The sequence below is a fragment of the Colossoma macropomum genome, unplaced genomic scaffold (genome assembly GCF_904425465.1).
Source record: "Colossoma macropomum unplaced genomic scaffold, Colossoma_macropomum, whole genome shotgun sequence".
Classification (NCBI taxonomy): domain Eukaryota; kingdom Metazoa; phylum Chordata; class Actinopteri; order Characiformes; family Serrasalmidae; genus Colossoma; species Colossoma macropomum.
This window is the reverse complement of record NW_023494796.1, coordinates 22,664,415-22,686,829: the sequence shown is the minus strand read 5'-3', so window position 1 is coordinate 22,686,829 and position 22,415 is coordinate 22,664,415. Positions and strand designations below refer to the sequence as shown.

The following is a 22,415-nucleotide window of genomic DNA, read 5'->3' as shown; positions in this document are numbered from 1 at the left end:
AAAAATGCTATCAAATGCAAACACTTTAGTAAGTATATCAGACGGGCGTTCAGACCAACTCCTTAACGTGAAAGCTAATGATAAAACCTCACGCTTGTTCTTGATTATTCTTATCAGCCAACGTTAAACGGTTTTACTATTCCATATAACGCTATATGAGTTGACTAGGAGCTAACGCTACCTTTCTGGTGTTGGCTACGAAACTAGCTAACGTTATGTTGAAACTTAACGTACCTGTCAGACTCGACTCTGTGTGAAAAACATTGTAACTGTATAAAAATGTAGAGTTAGCAAATAAATGATTCACTTTAGAAAACATCTGCTAAGGCCACAGGAGAGGTTTAACGTAACGTTACTTGACTTAGCTAGTTAGCTAACCTAGCTAACGTAAACCGTTCTTCTCATTACCTCAGCGTAAGATAATGGCTAGCTTGCTGTCATTTGTCCTCGTCCTTAACTCTACCATTTCTACATTTCCTCAGGCGAGGTTTTGCTTGTCCGTCATTCTTCTAAGCCTAACCCCACTTTTCCATCATTTCTAAAACTCGACATTTCCCTCAGCATTACTGTAACGTTAAAGTTATTTGCCACGTTAACTAACCTAGGTTATATTTTCTTCAGCGTAACGGTAAACTCTAGCTAGCTAGGTTACCTTTCCAACGTTTTCCCCAGTATAAACGCCACTTTTATATCGTTTTCATAGAAATAAACTCTTAACATTAATAGAACATGAAATGGTTCTATGTAGAACTCGTGGTTCTAAAAGGACCCCTAAAGAACCATTTTTAAGAGTGTACCTTTTCATTTCCCTCAGCCTAAACTCTACCTCTCCATCATTGACGACGTGATGGAGAGTATTCGGGAACTATTCCTCGAAGAAGGGGTGGAAGAACGAGTACTAGAGGACTTGAGACAGGTGAGAGTCCATATGCTACTGGGGGGAAAAAAATAAAGTACCCCCAAATTTTCATTAGTTACCTAATGTAAAATGTTGGTAAATAACGTTGAAACACCATTTTCAGTTAAAGTACAGTTCCACCAATTTTTCAGGAATTCTCTATATGTGAGAAGTAAAACAGAATCAGTCAGAATGGTCTGATGTGAAATAGTGAATTGTAGAGAAACTTACTGATTCAGATGTTTTTGCAGTGGTGGTGATAGGAACCAGGGGTCTCCGTGTCTACAGCACATAAATAGACATTTTATTTACCTGTCTTCTGAGTTTTTATGTGTAACGTTGATAATGGTAAAATGGTAAATCTGAAGGAAGTTGTTTTCTTTGGCTACTTTTGACAAAGCTCTAAATTTCCCTCTCTGCCATGAACAGATTTAATGAAATATGTTCAGGCGAGCACCTTATCTCAGGCATTAGGCAGCATATTCACAAACATTTCATGTAATAACTTTCTGTTGGGGCAGCTTTTAAAGGCATTCAGCTCTTCAGACGTCTGGTTCCTATCACCACCACTGTGAACAATTCTGACTCTGCATGTTTATGAGGGGTGGAGCATTTAACATCAAACCACTCTGAATGACTCTGTTTACATATTGAAATTTAGAAAAGTCCCATTTTTGAAATCTGTCTTTAATGTAAGTCCAAGAAAGTCCAACTGGATTTAAACAATGTGGTACAAAAATATTCAAATGGATACTGTTAGATATTAATCAAAGATAAATGTAAGAAATGTTCACTTTTACACAATCAGAAGTTCTGTGGTGTTTCCGTATCATAGTAAATTTAGTTGTTGGACATTGTCATATTTAAAAGAGAGATTTTGTCTGAGGAGGAGGAAAAACACCCTTTTTATCTCCATAGCTGTGGGAGTCAAAAGTCTTACAGTCCAAAGCTGTGGAAGGCTTTGCAAAAGACATCAATCCATCGAATTTTGTTCTGCAGCTGCCTGCAAATTTTTCTCAAACTCTTCAGAAACCCACAGGTGAGTAACACTGCTTCTTGCTATTAAAACTTAAGCTGTTTAACTAAGGAAAAGACAGTTTGATGTGTAAAGGGCCCATATCATGCATTTTTACTGTATTTTATTTTTATATTTATGACATTTATTTGGGTTCATAGCCACAGTTCGTTTTACATGACGTACATTCAATCTCTCTTTGTCCTTTAGAATTAAATAGGCTGTACTTGGTTTTAACTGCTACATGGAACTATTTCATTACAAAAAATGAAGAAAATTCAGTTTTTCATGATAAGTGCCCTTTAATGACCAAGAGGATGTATTCAGTTTATGTCAGAGTCACGGATATTAATTGAGACCAAATGTATAAATGTATTTAGCTTTAAGCAGATAAACTGATCATCCCATTGAAAATATTCACTTGTCAGACACTTGGGCTGAATCTTAGATGGCTGTACAGTGCGCTAAGTAAGTCATGAAATTCACAGTGCTCTGCTTGTCAAATATGGAGTTGTGCACATGTGGTTGAATCCCACATGGCTATTTGGGAGACATTATGCACTGTCTGGGCGCAGAAGCCAGTATTTTAATTCCTGTGTAGTGTGCTATGTAGGGAGTTGGGGCCCATTTGAGATTCAGTCTTGGCCTCTAGCGTCTGAAAATATTTTGTACTTTTTTCAGCTTCAGTTGTCATTCCTGCTGGGCAACATGCACAGAGTTTCACTACAAAATCAGTAAGTGATATGTATTTTTTTGTCTCTCTAATTACCCTATATAAATAAGCCTTTTTTCCCTTAAAATGAAAAAAAAAATCATTCAGCAGCTGAAAAATTACCCGAGAACTCAGTTTAAACCTGCAAAATTGCATTGTTCTATTTTAACAAAGTTCATAAAATCAGCGTGTTCCTTGGAAAGCACTGTAATCATACAAACAGTCATTGAACCTAAGCCTTTGTTGAAGATGGTGTGGTCTTGTGGCATGAAGATGTATGAACATCAGTGACCACCTTCTATTTTCCTTTTTCTGATTGTTTAATTTGAGAAAGGTTTGTCTGTTATTTTTGAAGTTTGGTCTAAATTGTTACTACAAACTGATCAGAATATATATCGCAAGATGTTCTGTAACTGATCATGTTATTATGTCGGTATTGTAAAAGGGAACGTATTCCCATCTAATTTATATCCACAATGTTAACACAGAGTGCAACTTTATCTTTTCATTATTTGCATTATGCCTGGTGGGTCACCAAAAAAAAAATATATATTTTTTTTAAGTTTTGTCAGATGATATGTTTTGTTAAAAATAAGTACACATCCTCTACCAAGAGCACAATTTAATGCACATTTACTGTTTATTTGCTAAGTTTAAGATAAACATACCATAAAATGTTGCCTGTGCACATGTGGCACGTTATATTATGATTTATTTTTTTTTAATTATGTTTGAATTTTCCTTGCAGAGCCAAACTGGCACTATCGCAACATTTTCCCTTCCGCCTGGAGTCACCTATCCTGTTCATATCCCTGCAGGAGTGACCCTACAGACTGCCTCAGGTAAGATTTGTAACCCAATAACCTGCCCATACTTGTTCTTGGAAGATTTTAGCTTTCAAGGGGATTAATTAATGTTTTTGTTTTTTTTTCATTTCTAGTCCTGTACATCTCCTATGTCCTTTCTTATTTACCACACATAATTCAAACTCTTGAATGTAGTGATTGGCTAAAGAGTGGATGTATTGAAGCATGGAAAATATTAACTGCCAGAACTGGGGCTGAGATACTGATCTATACGTAAAGCCAAATGTAATATATTAGCATTGGAACTCTGCTGGGCAGCATGTCAACTTGTACTAGGCTCTCTGTAGCTACTTCAGTATAAAGTCTTGTCCACAGAATCCAGTTGTAGTAGAATGTGAGTTTTAAAGGGCTTGTTTCATACATTTTTCTTGTGTTTTATATTTTCCCCGAGGTTCACTTATAATATTTGTGTGGGTTTATGTACCAAGAATGGTCATAATTTATTTTTACATGGCCATTTTCCAATTTCTCTACATCCCTTAAAAAATAAACTGGTTGTTGGTTTGTTATTGTGCCTTTAAGACTGATACGTGCAAATTATTCTGATTGTGCCTCGTTTAAAAAACAGTTTTGCCTTAAACATTCTGTATAACTACAGCGTGAATGGACAGATCTAAACTGTTGTAGGCTGAAAATATGTAAATAAGCTGGTATTAGTGCAATTCTGTTTTTCCAGCTTAATTTCCATGTACAGACTGGGGAGTACACAGTATGTTTTGAAACTATAATAGCATTTACATACTGTGTCAGACTGTCAGATAATTTTGATTTTTTTCCATAATATGGGCTCTTTAACAACAAATGCAAAACGTCAAGGAAAGTGAACTGCAGAGATGTAAAGAATCAAAATTTGTTGTTATAGTTGATCAGTATTGGAAGAGTGTTTTCAGAAGTCCTCACATATTCTCTGATTGGTCTTTTATGTAATACCCACAGGTCATTTGTACAAGGTCAATGTTCCTGTAATGGTGACCCAGGCTCCAAGTTGTCAGCGTGTCTCTGCCCAGGCTAATAAACCCCTTGAGGAGCAGAGAAATTTGCCCACCGCCATCATTCATAACATCCCTACCCAGGTGACTGGCTTGTGTCCCCAAACTCTGCCTGTACCTCAAGCCTCCCGAACAGTCCTTCCATCACACCACCAGAGCCAGCTGCCCCAGCATCCTAATATCCCTCTGGATCAAAGTATTCAGCCCCCTGTCCCTGTAACCCCCGAGCCTTCCATTAATCACCAGCCCTCGCAGTCACCTCTAGAAAGTCCAAGCGAGTTCACTCTGGACGGCATCGAGTTCAGCCCCCAGCCGGTGGATATGAGCGTGTCCTCGCCACTGTCCACACAGCTGCCTGTGGGCCTGCAGGGAGGTTCAGGGAATGTGCAGGTGTTGGAGTTTGGAGCCAGCGCGCAGGAGATGGTGGAGAGAGCTGTTAAAGCAGAGGAGGAAGCTGCAGCCATGGCCAGCACTAATGACACTGTGAGTCTTCTGCCAGACTTGGAAAGAACACCTGACGGTGCACTTAAGGTAAATGTAGACTGTAGAGTTGTAAATAGAGATATTCTGAATATGCAGTATGTCATCAATTCTTTAACCCTTAAATTAACCAGGCATGTCATTAAGACCTGGCAAGCATCAGAAACTACTTGAGGGAGACACACAATAGAATAACAATGAAAAAGCTCAATAACAGTCAATTACAAATAAAAATGTTGACAAAATAACAAACACCACTAAAAATTAACTGTGACAGACAAGAGCCTAAAATAGTTAATTAATAGAGAAGCAGGTTCATGTATCGATAAAAATGTATTTTGTATTACTCTTAAACATAGAAATTATTCTAATTTTAATGTTTTTTATAATGTATTCAAACTGCGGCTGCAAACTGTAATTAAGAGCCGAAAGAAATATTCGTTCTATGAACTTTCAAGTTATCGTGATGCAAGTTATTACCTGATGCCTAGGAGATATCTGGCCCAGGAGAGACTTATAAATTAGTGTTTATTGCTGCATAAGGAGGGCCAGCACACCAGAGAGTAAAGAGAGCAGTGATGTGTTCTAAGAAGGGCATTTGTAGTAAAACAGACAGCAGCATGAAGAACACCAAGCTTCTGAAGTGCATCTTTGTAAACTGCATCCCCATAATAAGCCATAGGACGTAAAGTCATTTGGAATCATATGGAATGATTTTGGCAGCATAAGTAAAAGAGGAACAGTGTCTAAAAAAAATAAGCTAGGCCTTAATCTTTGACTGTGGTTTGGTAATAGTGAGATAAGGATGATTAACTGTCTTATAAGTTGTAAGCTGTTCCAGGTTGGCTCCCTCACTGTTAGTGAGTTTAAAAATGGGGACAGTTGTCCCTTCTGACATGATTTCAGTCTTAGAAATGTTTAATGAGATTTTAAGATTAGTAAAGGCATTTCAAAGCTGGAGGAAGCTATCCTGGAGCATTGAGAAGACAAAGTGGCATACATGATTGTGTCATCAGATATAAGAGAATAAAACCATTACCAGCAGCAAGGGGAATATTGTTAAAGCAGAAAAAAAGTATGCAGTGTTTCAAACATACAGACCCAAATATGTTAACAACCACAAGTATATTTTGTTCCATCTTAACAATTTTCAAACTGTTTATCTTTATGAACAAACGTAATGTGACATAAAATCAGCTGCTTGTGTTTCAATAAATCTAAATCATACATGCCTTATATGAATATCCAATTAAAGTAAAAAGGCACATTCTAATGAGTTTGGAAATTAGTTTAGAATACCACCCCACAAGCTCGCTTCAGTGTCCAGGTTTATTTAAGACCTGTGGGAAATACTGTTATGATCCTTATAGTCAACTCTCTTTAGCTCTTTAAATCTTTTTCTCTGGTTAGGGTTTGTTTCGTCATGGTATGTGCAGTGGTCTGATTTCTGCTGATGTGAATTCTCAAAGATGATACGATTTACTTAAATCCAAAAGCCACTGCTGTATAATAGTGTTCAACAATCATAAAACAAAAAAAATCAATACCCTTTCTTTAACATTATTAAGTTTTTTGGGGGGGAGTGCTAGCTTTTGCTAATGTAGTGCACAGATTTATAGTGTATAGGTACTGGGGAAAATGATCAGGCTTTGCTGATTTCTTCTCAGCTTGAGATGGAGCTCCTGAGGGACTACAACTTCAATGAATTGGCCAGCATAGTGCAGCTCGATGGTGCATGCGACAGCAGCTCTGAGGCTGGAGAGGAAGAGCAGGAGCAGGACGAGGAAGATCAAGGGGCTGTTGGAGAGAACGAGTTTCTGGGCATCATCAATGCAGAGGCTTTGAAAGCTCTTCAGGGTGCTGGGGCCAGTACCGACACCAGCGTAAGCTCCAGCAGTGACGTTGATGAGCCTGATATCGAGGAGGTGCAGGAGGAGGTGAGGGCAACCCAGAAGCAATCTATATGCGTAAAATATGTAGATGTTCCATTCAGTTTCCATTCTGCAAAAGGTTAGTTATGAGCTGGTATACCATTTGGAAAACATTTCCAGTTTTATTGTTTACTTTAAAACACAAAAAAAACTTGTTTTAAAACTTGCACCCTCATGGCATTCTAACTCCAAATCACATTAATGTCCTATTACGCTTTCCTTTCACTAAACACAAAAGCCTTTAAAAAGTTTAGTCACATTTTAATGGGGGAAACCAAAATTCAATTCAGGACAAGGTGTATATTATATACTTTGAAAATGGGGAAAAAAGGGGGCAAAAAAGGAATATGCACTAGGACTAGACTTAATTCCTGTCTAGGAAACTGCAGCATAGTCTACTAAATAGTATAGGTTACAGTATGGCTGCATATTGAAGAATACCAAAGTACAGCAGAGATGTGGATATACGTATATTATGTATATTGTGGATACTTATTTTGGTGTTTTTTTTTCCCCTTTTTAGTCTTCATCTTGTAAACCCTTTTATGCACCAATCATATTACTCATCACTGCTATTGGAACAAAACCTTGTATCACCAAATTTGTCATTTTTCAGTTTTCGGCATAATTTGAAATGCCTGTTGCTTTTTGCATTGTGCTTCATTTTTAAATGAAGTCCGGTTCCATTGACTTACATTAAAATTACAGTATGTTTTTTCCTTCTCCTGTAAAGTTACCATTTTGGAGATAAAAGGTTTTGTTCAGACAGCAGCGTTATGCAATAATAATGTGTGCATCAAGTAAAAAAAATTATTTGAGTCATCTAGAATGCTTTACTGCCATAATAATTTACATAATTTCTGAACGGCCAGCTCATGTTGTTTTATTTATGTTAGACTTTGAAAGAAAGTATAAGTGTAATCAGTTTTAGAATGTGCTCATCTGTCTTCTGACACGATTCCAGCACCAGCTGTTTATGAATGATGGAGTCTACCAATTTAATTATTCCTGACTGTAAGATTTGTGTTCTACTTGAACAAAGTAGAACACACAGAGCCAAAGTGGCATGAGCTCATTGTCTTTGTTTTCTTCAGTGCTCAGCATATTCCAGGCCATTATCTCAAGATGAATGGTAGCTTTTTATTGTACTTCAAAATTAAACTGTACATTTTAAATGATTGTTCTGTTTAATATTTTCTGCTCATTTTTTTTAGCTTTGAGACTAAGTGTGAAAAGGGATAGAGGGGGTGAACATGTTTTAGCTGCTGTTTACATTGCTTGTCCTGTCTAGGATCCACTGAATTCTGGTGACGATGTGAGTGAGCAGGATATTCCCGAGATCTTTGACACAGAGAACGTCATTGTTTGCCAGTATGATAAGGTAAGAGCTACTGTGGAGCCTTGGGCTTTGGCTGGGTTTTATTGTGCTTTGTCTTTTTTTGTGATAGTCTTTAGTCAAAAGCAATATGTAGGTGAAATACAATTGATTAGAATAATGAAGACCAATAGCAAAGTTGTTTATTATTATTAGCATCGGTATTAACCTTTAATCCTAATATATTTTGTGGCAGATTCACCGCAGTAAAAACAGATGGAAGTTCTATCTGAAAGACGGAGTTATGTGCTACAGCGGGAAGGACTATGTTTTCTCCAAAGCCGTCGGGGAAGCGGAGTGGTGAGATGGGACAAATCGTAACAGCCTTTACAGAAGTGGGTGAAGGATACAGTATATGATGCTATTTAAGCAAGAAGAACATTCTTGTTAGTTAATATACCGGCTGGCTTTGAATATATTTTGGTTTTGTTATTTCACAGCCCTGTTTGCTAGCTTGCAGACTTATAAGGTCTGCTTTAGAAGCATTTGTCTTGCTTCATGCTAATGTGCTGGGGTTCTGAAAATTTCCACACTGTATGAAAATCCTATTTATTTATTTTTTCAATGGGTTACACGGGTGTTGTTGCTCCAAAATGCATAAAGAAATGGACTAAAAGGCTTGAACAATGTTTAATTCTTGGTTTTGGGTTGCTCTCACAGATTGAATGAAACACACTGCAGACAAAACTAAACTTGTGTCTCTTTTATTCAAAATTATTTAAAGACTAGAATTCACTTTAAAGGTCTTGCACTGGATGTCAGGTTTTGGGATACTCTTATTTTTGGTGAATAACTAACGTTATTTGCCTTACTCTAGCTGTAGTAGGCTAATTTTAAATCCAGGATGTGTGTGAATAGGACACATTAGATGGCATTCATTGATTGTCAAGACTGAGGGCAGCTTATTGTGTGCTTCAGGCAAAACCAGGACATTATTGCTTTATGACTTGTCTTCTCACATTAAACACAAGTAAGTGAGGAGTGGTTATTCCCGCACATCGTTGTTGTGCTTAAACATGTATCTCCAAAATGATAACTGTATAGAAGTAGGAGTGTAACAGTGCATGGTTAGATTGTAATATCGCAATGCAGAACTGTATCCATGTCTCGTGGAGCTTGGACATTCTGTTAATTACACCATTTAATGCAATGACATTGTTTAAACACCAACATATGCTATCAGCACCAGTCAGCACTTTACTCCAGCAATCCTCCTGTCTCCCAGCTCTAGTGTTGTTAGTAAGCTGTGCAACATCATTCAACATCAATTCATCTTCCTTTGTTCAAATTTTGTTAAAAATATATTAAGAATACTGAATCGTGGACTCAGTACTGGGAATCACATTGAATTGTGGGCTGAGAGTGTTGTTACACCCCTAAGAAGAAGGCAAAAATGTTATTAACATTTAATGATAAAGTTAATGTAAAGAGATTTTATTCCACATTCCATGTTATTCTGGAAGGTTTCTGTTGATCCATTTATCATGAAATGGTTACACAGTGTAAAGGCAGTCCCACATTTTGACCCACTGCGACAAAGAATTATGGGCAAGTGCATTTGTAACAAAACACAAAAACACCACCTGGAAATAATTTAGTTTTATATTCCATTGTGCTAGTTTTTACTCTTCAGTGGTACAAAGTGTAGCTTACAATAAAGCCCATGAAGTGTCTTTGCATTGGGCAGATGTGAAAGCAGCACACGACATTATATTGGCACTAAATACAGTTTGAATGGTGGCAAAATATCAATGTCAGAGAAGAGTATTAATTTTAAACAGCCATGCAGGTGCATTATTAAAAAAAACAGATGAAATGCATGATCAAAAACATACCTTTTGCTGTCTCTGAGGAGCGTGACTGTGGTATGTTGCAGGATTATCAGATTATGACTGAGTTGAGCAGGAACTAGTTAGCAAATGACAGAAGAAAATGGAGTCTTTTTTTTTTTACTTAATAAAGCATGGAAAAAGTGTAGAAACAAATTGATTTTATTTGTACAGAAAAAAAATCCAGTTAAAAACAACTCTCCTTTCAAAAAAAAACACCCTGTGCACAGGAAGTAAAAGACCAAGTAAAAAAAATTTAAATAACAAGTTAAATAAAATTATAAAAAGCATTTACAGTTTGTAGTGTATATATTCACAGTATGAAAAGATATATACAGAATGCTGCTGTGGAGCAGTTAATCAGTCCATGTTTTGAAATATAAGCCTCACGTTGCATCTTTGTTGAAGAAGCAGCCCCGCAGCTTGATGTGGTATGCGTGAAACTGGTTTGAATGAGCCTTCTTGGAGCTCTTGTTCTTGGAAGCCAAGGTAACTACCGAGAGACCTTGCACTCTGTAAAATTCGGCTTGTGTCTGGCAGCAGCCACAGCGGCTTAAAAGCAGATACATGTCCTTGCGGAAGGCTCTTGTGAATATGGTGTAAAGGAATGGGTTGCACAGTGAATTGATAGGGTAGAAAAGTATAAGGAGGAATTTGGATTGGGAGACTGTGATCAATGGCATGCGCAAGGCAGCTGAAATGGCAAAAAACGAGATGGGTGCCATACATAAGAAGTCAGTGAAGATGAGCACTGCCATTCGCTTGGCTATCCTTGTGTCTCCGTGGCGCGTTGCTACGTTTGGGTTGCGCACGCTTAAATAAATACCAAGGTAGCAGGAGCATACTATTAAAAAAGCTGCCACATTTAAGACCAGCACAGCTACCACGTAACCCTGTGAAACTGGGGTTTCAATGTCCATTGGCAGGCAAATGCTTACTTTAGTGTAGCTGCTCACACCGAGCACAGGAAGCAGAGCTACAAGAAGAGAAAAGGCCCAGCCAACTGCCATCACGGTCACCATATGGCGCAGTCTTAGTCTCCTATTCTTCTGCATAGCATAGGTAATGGTGTGCCAGCGCTCCAGGGTAATCATGGTCAGAGTATAGACTGACAGCTCGCTTGCAAAGACAGTTAAAAAGCCAGCTACTCCACATCCAAACCCTGTCTGCCAGTCTGTGGCATGGTTATAATACTCTCGACGGGAGCGGTAGTCCACCAAGGCAATCAATAGCAGGTAGAGGCCCATGCACAGGTCAGCAAAGGCCAGGTTGCACATGAGGAACCTAGAGACGATCAGCTTCTGGTGGCTCACAAGCAGGACGATCAGCACAGCCAGGTTCCCTAGGACAGCGAAGATGGTGATGATCCAAGTAACAGAGCGCAGGAAGCCAGAACCCAGCAAGTCCTCACAGGGGTTGAAGGCATCAGGTTCTGGGGTACATCTGAATGAACTGCTGCTGACACACAAGTCCAAATCAGGGTAGTGAAAATTGATGTTGTAAAGGTCAGACAGGTCTTCAGCTGATGGGTCCCTGAGGAGAAGAAAATATATATATATATATATATATATATATATATATATATATATATATAAAGTATAAGTAGTTTCCATTAACAAGATGACTATTCAGTCACGTTAAATGTAATATTATAAAGAAAGATGACACTGCTTTTGTCTTACATGATATTTGGTTGGCTGTCCATATCACATAGCTTAGTTAGGTTCCTGAAGCGACCGAATACAGCGTTCTCCCTAGATGGGGACAAAATGATAGGGTGTCAAACGTATTTCTCAACTCTTGTTCATATTGTTGTTAATTATAAGTTTAATACACAATCAAGACTGTTTTAAGAGTGACTGGTTTGAGAGTTTCTTGTGCTTGGCATGTTCTGCAGGGTGTCTAGTTTCAAAATAAAAGAAGATTCTGTGTAGACCTTTACTGAGAACGCCCAAATCTACACTCAATGGCCATTTTATCAGAAACACACATTATTTAGGTGCACTTCATTGTTGGTTTACAGCTACTGACTGTAGATCTATTGCTGTTTAATTTATCAGCCACTCTAGCTCATTCTTCAATGGAAAGAAAACACCATAGGACCACCACTGACCAAATACTGAGTAGTGGACCACAGCAGTGGCACGACATGGTAGTGGCATGGTGGTGGTTGAGCTGGAATGATTCTATCAGGTAGAAAAGTATTGCTGGGATTTTTAAAGACCTCATCATCACTGCTAGGTTGAGAATAGTCCACCAACCACAACTATCATGTCAACAGTAGTCACTACTGTTTATTACTGTTCACCTACCAGGTGTACCAACAATTAAGGTGTCACTACTGTGCTGTGAATGGCCCACCACCCAAATATCTGATCAACGGTGTTCACTTTTTCATGTGCAGATAGGTGTATCTAGCAACTCTTTTGTGTATATCATTTTCCAATTAGACATTCTAGATCAGACCTGTTGTTGGTTCTCCAGGTGTGGAAGGCACAACAGTGGCTGGGGTAGGTCAGGTCAGCTTCTTGTAGGTTTAGAAGGTTCTCAAGTGGGGGTAGGGTCTTAAGAGCAGGTGCTGACTGAGCTATCAGAACCGTCACCTCTCTCAGACCCCGTTTAGGCAGTGCACGGAGAGCAGTGGATGACACATCTCTACAAACATACAAGTAAACATGCATTTTAAAGCATAGTTGGACTCTACAGTACTTTGCAAAAGCCAGAGACCACCCTTCATTCATTTAATTTCTAGTTTAAATGGTCATTAAGTTCAAGTTACTCATTTTCAGGAGCTATTTCTGAGGAGATCAGATGTAAGATAACTCACTTGCATAAGGTAAGAAAAAGTCAAAGAAAATAAGTGAAAAAACAGTTTCAACATTTCAAAACAATAATTAAAAGCTATAGAGAAAATGGAACTCTTAACAACCACGCATGACCTGGTAGACCACCAGAACTGTTACCATCAGGTAAACAGCACTGTAAGCTTTCATCTTTAAGAGAAAGGAGGAATTCAAGCTCCACTCTTGCTTCAGATCCACAGGTGTTTTTGTCCATCCTTCCACTGTATGAAGACACCACAACACTATGGGTCTGAAAGGATGTGTAGCTGTCAAGAAGTTGTTACTAAGAAAAGGAAGTAGATTAAAAGAAAGGAGAAAATTTTCAAATCAAACAAAAAAATTTGCTGGCATTCTCAGAACTATGGACTGGCCACCGCAGAGTACAGACATCAGCATTACTGAATGTGTTTGGGATTACTTGGATTGTGAGAAGCAGAAAATGCAAACAACTTCTAAGACTGAACTTTAGAGGTGTGGAAAAATATCCCTGCAGACAAAAAACCGAAAGCAGGTCTCCTGAAAAGAATGGAAGATGTATTAAAGGCAAAGAGTGAATGTCCTGGTAAATGTATGCTTTTTTTTCCCTAATGCTGAAAAACAAATAACTTCTTGGATGTTTTGACTGAAAATTAAATAAATGAATGGTGGTCTCTGACTTTTGCACAGTGCTGTTTATCTAAACATCTGTAAACACAAAATGTGTGATTCAAAAGTATATTACAGAAATATGTTTGTGATTATATATTTAAATACTACAAATATTTTGTTCAGTTGTTTGGCAGGGGAACGGAGGAACTACACCTTTATTCTGTCAAATTTTATTAACAGGTGGTTGTTTAGGAGTTCTCTCCAGTGAACGTTATGCTAGTACAGTATGACAGATGACTTTCTAAAGATGTAGTCAGACTGATACTGAAGAGTGGTGGAACCAGACCAAGTATAGCATCACAGCATAACAGTGTGCAAGACTTCCTGACACATTTATTGAGAAACGAAAATTATTTCACCGCAGTGTGGGTGATAAGACATAATAGTGACCTTATGGGCTTTGTAATGTAACCTCTCACTCTGAAATCTCTCTAGCAAGATCATAAATATTCAGATTTTAAATTTGTTACAGCTTAAAAAGTGCAATGAGTTCACAGTGATACTCCACTGGGTTGCTAAGTAAAATTGCGCTAATGTTCTTCATTATGTGACAGGCACAATGAATACTTTTTGTTCTTCTTTAATATGACCCTGTAGAATGGGCTCTTGGCTCTTTCATACCAAGGCTAAAGTTCAGGATGACACTGGCTGGGCTGCTCTGCTCCCTGTGAATACACAGACCTTGGCCAACAGATAGGAACTTTTAATATGTATTTTTTCAATAAATGTGACTTTAGTAACAGTTCAGTTGTGGTGCAGTTAATTTCTACATGCTCTTTAATTTGTTATTTTTCCCTAAACGATACCAAACTGAGAGGTCATGAGCATTACAGTTATTTACAGATTTCCGCTGTTAAGATGTTCCTTAATTCCTTTCGGAATGTGTACCACATACTGTGTTAGAACGTTTTTCACATATTACCACACAGTCTAAGATTAAAGTTTACTTACAGCATATTTGGTCCTGTAGCCCCTTCAAAAGCATCATCATGGATTTCACTAAGATGCCTGTTGTCTTTCAGAATTCTAATAAGTGAAAAAAATAACCAGTTTCAGTTTATTTCTACTTTAAAAATACAACAAAATGCAACACAACATGAAAATTCATTTGTTACTATAACCTTAACCTCATTACTGTGGATTGTAACTGCATCCAAAGATTGTATGTTAAGAACAATACACTGACAGACAGTTGTATGTTTTATTTATTCTTTGTGGCAAGATACCAAAGTGTACATGGTTAACAAAACACTGCAGCGCTCAATGTTTTGTCTCTTTTAATAATTATTTACCCGTACAGTATGTTCCTTTGATTAGCCTGAACCTTCAACCACAATACAAACAACTGATGCTACCACTTATTTGGAGACAATAGAGGCTGCTTCTTGTAAACATGTCTGAAAGTGATGGGTCTGAAAGAAAGAAGCTTTCCGCACTGATAAGAGATATACGTACAGCTTATCCAGTTTGGACCCATTAAAAGCATGAGATTTGATCTCTGTAAATCCATTCCTGACAAGATTCCTAAGAAAAAGATGCAATGAAACAAATGTTAAAATGTGAAATTTTCAGTGTAGTTAATTTTGTAAATGTATCAGACATGAAAGTCTGTTTCTAGTACTGGAAAAACATCAATTCTCAGACCCTTTATCACGAGTGGCTTTTCTATATATATTTTGTGTATCTTACAGTGTTGACCATCATTTAAAGCCCCACTTAGGAACTGCTACAACTCTAAAACAGTTTTTAGTGGAAATACAGGTCTAAACAATACCAAAACCCTTTCCTCACTAAAATGAGCCAATTTATGTTTATGAAGAAAGCTACATCTTGGCTATGAGCCTTGGCTCAACAGTTCCTAAAGAACCCAAGGGTTTTTCCTGGGTCCTAAATAATTATATAACTCCACAAAAACTGTTCTGGAACTATCGTTAATCTCTTGAAATCTCAGGCTTATTACATGCTCAGGCTTATAATTCTGTAACTACACAAATTACAGTGCAAACTGGTTGCAGTTATTCTTAAATTGCAGGAGTGTGTAGTAGATGTTTGGATGCACTGGCAGTTCTTGGTCATTTGACAGAAATGGAAAATACTTTGCTACTAATACTAAGTATTATTTTGGAAAATTTGTCTTAAGAATTATTCAAATTCAGTACTTTGACTAATTTCCAAGAGAGGAAAAAAAAAACTTTCAGTCCTTACGTTTTTATTTAGACTGGGTTGCCCAAACATTTTGTATTAGAGGGGCCAAAGTGCAATGTTTGCAGTGGACCAAGGGTCAAAAATGCAAAAGAGTACACAAATAAAGATGTATTTTGTTTTAAACATTTCTCTATGTTTTGTTACTGAAATACTTTTAAAAATACAATTTTAGAAGGAAAACAAGAATTTAATTAAGTTAAATATAGCATAAAAATATGCTTGTTCTCTCATTAGGTGAGCATTATTGTGCAGCAACTGTTTTAAAGTGTATTTTGACATTTGGGTGGATATTATGGTCAAATACAGCCACATGCAATCCTGAGCTTTTCTTTTATACCCACATGTACATGTGCTCCTTGGATATGCCTTGAAACGCATTGGCTGGTATGCTCTTTACTTGCATGTTGTCTCCAATTTCCCTTCACATGAAAGAAAAAGAGATAATGAAACAAGATAAGGTGGGAATGATCACAGCTTTAATATGTTTTGTATTGATATTCAACTTCACATCTGTAAACTAAGCAAGTTGTAGTGTGAATAGACTTTTGAATGGGAAAATTAATGAGGGTTTTTACTTTCCTTTTAACAGTCACCAGAGCTATATTTATGTGCAATTAACATTGAGTGCCTTAGCACTTTATTAGCTGAGCTGGGCTTAAATCCAAAGATATGTACTGCAGCTCTGCTGGTGCTGTTGGTGGGCCACTGGCTTAAATCTCTGCCCCCCAAATTACAAAGGAACACGATTACTCACAGGAAGAAATATAACTCCATTGAAGAGATGGTAGAAAGGTCTGGGAAATGCCTCAGTCCTGTGTTACAGATACTCCTAAACAAAGCAAACCAGGCAGAAATAAGAGCGTATCTTATGAAACATGACTATATTTTCACTGTAAAACCAGGGCTCTTGGTAGTTGACAAAATTGTCTTACAGGTATCTTAATTTGGGCAAGTCTGTGAAGGCGCCATTTTCCACGACCATCAGTTGGTTGATATTCTGTATTGAGCTGGAAAACAAAGCAAGGAAAAAAATGGTCAAACACACTTAAAGTGTTATCCATTCAACAGTTTTGTAGTGATTATAAAACATATTTTCTATATTAAACTGCAAACATACAGTAGCCCCAAAATATATAGACATTTGTGCCCTGCTTAAAAAGTATTACTTTCAGTGTGTCAGGAAACAAATTGTCAAATCAAGTGGCACTTATTTTAAGTCTGCTTTTAAAAGGTGGCTGACATGTTTCAGATCTGGAACATTTTCTATCCAGACTTCTGATGGTTTGGATCCAAAATGCTTTTGTGCTTTTGAATATCTTTTCAGTGCTTTACAGTACCCCTTGTACAGCCTGGTTAAAATTCTTCTGCAGGCTTTCTCCACACAAAGAGTCAGATGTCATCAGTCTGATGTTGTGCTAAAGGTGGTTTTCTCTCAAATATCATTTATTGAAACATTTTATGAATTAACCTAAAGATAGATAAATGGTTAGTGTCCACATACGTTTTGGGGCTGCTGTAGAAGGTACAGACATCCCTATGACTGACTAACTGAACCACAAAAAAAAGACTTACATTTCTACCAGGCTGTGGATGGAAAGAAATGCCTCACTTTGTATTTTCCTGATTGAGTCACTCTGGGAAATTTCACTGCAGCACAAATAGAATTTTTAGTACAATTAGTAGTAGAATTTTAGTAGATTTATTTTGGTTTCTAAACAAGCCAAAAGATCAGCATGAAAAGATGAATAGCTCTGTGACACGCCCTTGATGGTTCTATCCTTAGCTTTTTGTCCTCCTCAACTCTTCACTAATGCAGTTGCCTTCATTTCAGTTCATTACAGAATAGTCCTATGCAATCAAGAACCACTTAAGAAAATTTAAATGTGTTCTTAGGTCCGTGGAGATGTAATGCCCTCCTCGCTCTTTGAGAATGTAACCGGTGGCATAATTGCCTTTTCAACTGAAACAAATTACAGAGGATTATTGAGAAGAGGTTACTGAATGTCTCCTAAAGTGAACAGCATATTATAACAACCAGCTTGTTAACCCACACCCAGCTTGTTTACTCTTACTTTAATGCAGACTAAGATTACTCTGTTGATTTATGGTTTTGTAGCCCACCATGTCACTGCATATTAGATCAAATTAACATCAGACTTTTTTTCACTTTTTCAATTTTAAATAACTCATTTTGGTTCATATTTCAATAAACATATTGTTATACAGTAACTCTTTGCAAAACTGCCACTGTGCACTGTTCTCCTCTTTCACTCTTAGCTTGCTCTAACTTCCAGGAGACCAGGAAACGCAAACTCAAATCTAGCACACCTAATCAGCTAATCAAGGACTTCTGAAGGCAGTGACTAAATGTATCAGTAGGGAGTTCATTAGGTTTATTAGTTTTAAAGCATTCATTTTAAGGAATATTGGCCTACTCCAGACATGCAAAACTCTATACATTGTGCGTAGCAGGTGCCCATTTTGACATCAAAATACATTGGTATGATTGTTACTCTATGCAAAAAGCTGGTGACACCTGTAAGTTAATTTTGCATTTGCAGTACACAGTTAATTCCCCCCAAAATTATAACGACGCAACATCTATCATTTCAAGAGCCTGCAAATTGACAGCAATACAAAATAGGTTTTATCCCTCTCATTCCCCTTCTATACTCCGTCTGGCTTTTTTCAAAAGGGAGGATGGTGCTTTTAACTCCTTTGCAAAGGTTAATGGTCTGGGATTGGATGGATGTGGGAAGTTGAAATTGTGTTAACGCAGACCTGCAAACCTTTGGAAAATATTCAACATTAATAATGTTAGCCTGACATTATACAATTTGCAAGCTAGCTTTCATGTTCACCAGGCATGAGAGGAGCAGATCATAAATGTAAATGTCTTTTCAGTAATAAAGTACTTTATATATAAATATATATATATATATATATATATATATATATATATATAGCTGTTGTCAGAAGAAAACCTTGTATCTCCAAAATGAGAACAAGAAAAAGAGAAAACCTACTTTACTTTTAATGTAAGTCAATGGAACCAGACATTTTCCAAGTACTTTTGTGCCATTTCTTTTGGTCCATTCATCATGAAATTTACATACAATGTAAAGGGCAACAGGTATTTTCAAATTGCCAAAAACTAAAAAACGACAAAAATGGAGATACAAGGTTTTCTTCCGACAGCATATATATATGTGAATGAATCTCATATATGTGTGTGTATATAGCAGGTCTGCTACTCACTCCACTGGCTTGCTCATATAATATAGTGATTTGGCTAAGTGAAATCAATAAAATGGGTGGTTCAGTACTCTCGCATCAAGTTAGATGGCTAGATAGATAGCTAGATAGAGAGATAGATAGAGAGATAGAGAGATACTCCCAAAGGATCCCAAAGGAAATGCAATGGCTATTACTGCTTGAAAGAAATATTGTAAATGACAGCACCTAATCTGACAAATGATAGAGAAACTGCGACTGAGGGTTGAAAAGTAGCAAGCCTTTTCATTTATATTGTTAAACTCAGCTATTTTGTATCTGTATGAACGTCCTTGACAAAACACACTGTACTAATGGCTTGAAAGCACACTTGTTACATAAAAAAATAATGTGGCTAAAAAGTACAGTGGGAGAAATGCCAGTTCCAAGTGATATGATCATACCAAAACATGTCTTTTGCATTTATTTCTGAACAAGAGTGGGCAGAAAATACATGTATTTAAATTCATTCAACTTTTACTTCTGCTTAAGTGTATTTCTGAGGAAATGAAAGTACTTTTTACTCAGTGCTTCATATTAAATTCCCTCATAATGAGTTCCTTAATCCTTTTTTCTGTTCTATTAGTGATGGCACCTGGTGTGCTGTTCTGTTGCTGATGCTTCTTAATTAGTAGCTTGCACATTTTATTATATCAAAAATCACAAAAATAGAACAATAGAACTTACATTCTTGACACGTTGACCAGACCTTTGAACGTTCTGCTCAGCACCTCTTTGAAAGGCAGATGCATAAGTCTTCTGTAAATACAAGAACATTGCAAATATTTAACTGTTGAGAGTCTGAAACATTAATCTACTTTCAGGCAACCAACATTCACTCAATGAGGGAGTATTAAAACATTAAAATTTCTACAGACAGTTCATCACAGACAGGATGTCTGAAGTGTTTACTGCCTCTAACACAGGGGTGTCTAATCTTATCAGCAAGAGGCCGGTGTGGCTGCAGGTTTTCATTCCAACAAAGCAGGACTGCACATGACCAGTAGTTTTGAAGGCTTAGCAATTGATTAAACAAGTGGAATCAGGTGTTTGAAAACTTGCAGCCACACCGGCCCTTTGCAGATAAGATTGGACACCCCTGCTCTGAAAGGTACCTCAAAGAAAGTTACTTGCACAAAATGGAATATATTGCCTGGAGCCTAAGACTTTGTCTTACTATAGTTATGAGATAAGAGTTTTCTCTAAATCAATTTTTTTCAAGCTGTCCATGGTGGAGAGATACATGCAGAGTTGTATGGCAAAATAGTCTCAAAAAAAAGCTTTTCTTGATTTGCTGCAGCTAACATTATCAGCATTACACAAAAACAATTGTCTATGCTCAATGATCATTTTATATAGTAAATAAAATGGCCATTTTAAATATTTGTGCTGTAGACTTCACCACCTCTGAAAGAATTAGAGCCAGCAAATTTCTCCACAGTGCCCTACTTCACAGCAAACTATTCTGAATGACTTTGTTTTCATCTCAGCAATTAAAAAATAAATGGGGAATTCTCCTTGACTTTCACTGAACAACCCAGCATTAAGTCTAAGGCATACAGGGCTTTGTAACACATGGCCAATTATGTGGTAGCTATATAGTAATATACCTTGTCATTAGTCCTGTGTGGTACTGGTAACACTTAAAAGGGGAACTCCACCAAGTTTTGAAATTTTCTGTATGATTAAATGGTTAAGATGTAAACAAACTCATTCAGAGTGGTTTGGTGTGAAATGCTCCATTCTAGAGAAACCTGCTGAGTCAGACCTGTTCATAACAATGGTGATAGGAACCAGCCGTCTGAGGAGTTCAATGCTAAAAGCTCCCTCATTGTTTTACGGTAGTTTTGTGTTTCATATTGACCACTATGTTGCCATCCCCATTAATACATATAAAATCTCGTGTAAGTTCACTGGTGGTTTTGAGTAGTAAATAAAATGGATATATTTATGTTGTAGTCATTGAGACCCTTGGTTACTATCACCACAAAGAAATCTGAGTCTCTACAATGAATCATTTCACGCCAAACCACTCTAATGACTGTGTATATCTCAACCACTGAATTTTGAAAAATCAGTGTACTTCCCCTTTCTGTTTATACTAATGAAGCTACTGACTCTTAAATGAGTTAATGAACGCTCACTGCTACTCTGTGCTAAAACAAGGAGGACAGATGATGGTTCCACAAAGGAAATGTGCTATTTATTTGACTTATATGTATTTTTAAGCTTTCGAAACAATCTGAAGCCTCTAAGCAAAGACAACGGCAATTTGCTAACCTACTTGTTTTTTTTTAAAGCTGCTAAAACTGTAAGGAGAACAGTCGACAGTTCGAAACATCCGGCTCACTCAGCTAATTTTAGGCAAACCTTAACTGCACACGTTTTCGTCCTACTCACCAGCTTCTAGTTCGAATTTTCCCGTTCCACCTTAAACAGTGCACCAGTCACATTCTGGCCTGAGGCACCATTTAAGGTGGACCGGGAAAATTCGAACCAGAAACTGGCGAATAAAAAGTTGACTTTAGCTTCGTAATTTATCTGAACTTGGGTGACGCCAACTGTCAGTAGTTCTAAACATATTCACTTAGCCAAAATGTACTTTCCTGTACTTTTGAGACCCGTCGACAATTTGAAACATATTCACTTTATTCCAAGCAAACCTTAATCTTCCCCTGAAATAGCCTCGAATTCATTGCAACTGACGTGACGTAAACTGTCAACAGCTAAAAACATACTCAGCTCATTCAGGCTACATCTTCATATTCTTGTACTCACAGGTTGCTGACCCTGGATGTAGTCTGGGTTTGCGTGTGCCTCGTGCAGCTCACTCTGTCCAGTGTGCACCGGCAAACCGGTGGGCACGAGTAGGTCCAGCAGAGAGCCCAATTCACCGCGCTGACCATCAACAGCAACAGCACTAACGTCGACACACGTAGAGCCATAGTTCCTCTCCAAAGCCTGCTTTCCCCACCGATGCATGGGACACTGTCTTCGTGGTTACACCTGCCACTGGGAAGCGCACGGCCCTTCTGATTTAGTGCGCGCGCGTCACCATGCCCAGGCGTAGCAGGAGCCACTCAGCAAGGTTATTCAAAAAGCTCCACCACCGAGGCTGCATCACCCACCCTAGATATAAAGCTAAACATAGCTTCAGAAAGCTTAGGTCAGTGAGTGCGCAGATGACGACGTGGACTGAAGTCTGTTGTTGTGTACCCTGAGGTTCTGGGGGGGTAAATTAAAGGGACCACATGCTCCATTTTACACTTATGACGTTTGTACCAAAACTTCTCTTTTCCATTAGAATTAATTAGGCTCTTTTTGTTATCGTGCCTTTAAAAAGCACTGATA

At 37.7% G+C, this 22,415-nt stretch overlaps 2 protein-coding genes across 2 annotated transcripts; one reads left to right on the top strand and one right to left on the bottom strand.

Annotated features, from left to right (window-relative positions):
* Positions 1–4: 4 nt before the first annotated feature.
* Positions 5–8,570, top strand: gtf2a1l (general transcription factor IIA, 1-like). Its single transcript, XM_036583426.1, has 9 exons — positions 5–28; positions 815–916; positions 1,817–1,937; positions 2,601–2,647; positions 3,374–3,467; positions 4,428–4,963; positions 6,628–6,825; positions 8,183–8,272; positions 8,463–8,570. Exons 1-9 carry the CDS (start codon positions 5–7, stop codon positions 8,568–8,570), a joined length of 1,320 nt encoding a protein of 439 aa, XP_036439319.1.
* Positions 8,571–10,481: 1,911 nt separating this feature from the next.
* Positions 10,482–22,009, bottom strand: LOC118816638 (lutropin-choriogonadotropic hormone receptor-like). Its single transcript, XM_036583128.1, has 11 exons — positions 21,843–22,009; positions 19,752–19,823; positions 17,364–17,438; positions 16,724–16,798; positions 16,546–16,620; positions 16,133–16,210; positions 15,042–15,110; positions 14,538–14,612; positions 12,562–12,750; positions 11,778–11,849; positions 10,482–11,628 (listed from the first exon to the last, which is right to left on the bottom strand). The coding sequence occupies exons 1-11, from the start codon at positions 22,007–22,009 to the stop codon at positions 10,482–10,484; spliced, it is 2,094 nt and encodes a 697-aa protein (XP_036439021.1).
* Positions 22,010–22,415: the final 406 nt, after the last annotated feature.

Coding starts and splice junctions, on each gene's coding strand:
- gtf2a1l (XM_036583426.1), top strand. CDS start 5: ATGCTATCAAATGCAAACACTTTA. Junction 917..1,816: donor TACTAGAGGACTTGAGACAG/GTGAGAGTCCAT, acceptor TTATCTCCATAG/CTGTGGGAGTCAAAAGTCTT. Junction 2,648..3,373: donor AGAGTTTCACTACAAAATCA/GTAAGTGATATG, acceptor TTTTCCTTGCAG/AGCCAAACTGGCACTATCGC.
- LOC118816638 (XM_036583128.1), bottom strand. CDS start 22,009: ATGGCTCTACGTGTGTCGACGTTAGTGCTGTTGCTGTTGATGGTCAGC. Junction 14,613..15,041: donor GGGTCCAAACTGGATAAGCT/GTACGTATATCT, acceptor TTCACTTATTAG/AATTCTGAAAGACAACAGGC. Junction 12,751..14,537: donor GCTACAGGACCAAATATGCT/GTAAGTAAACTT, acceptor GTATGTTTGTAG/AGATGTGTCATCCACTGCTC.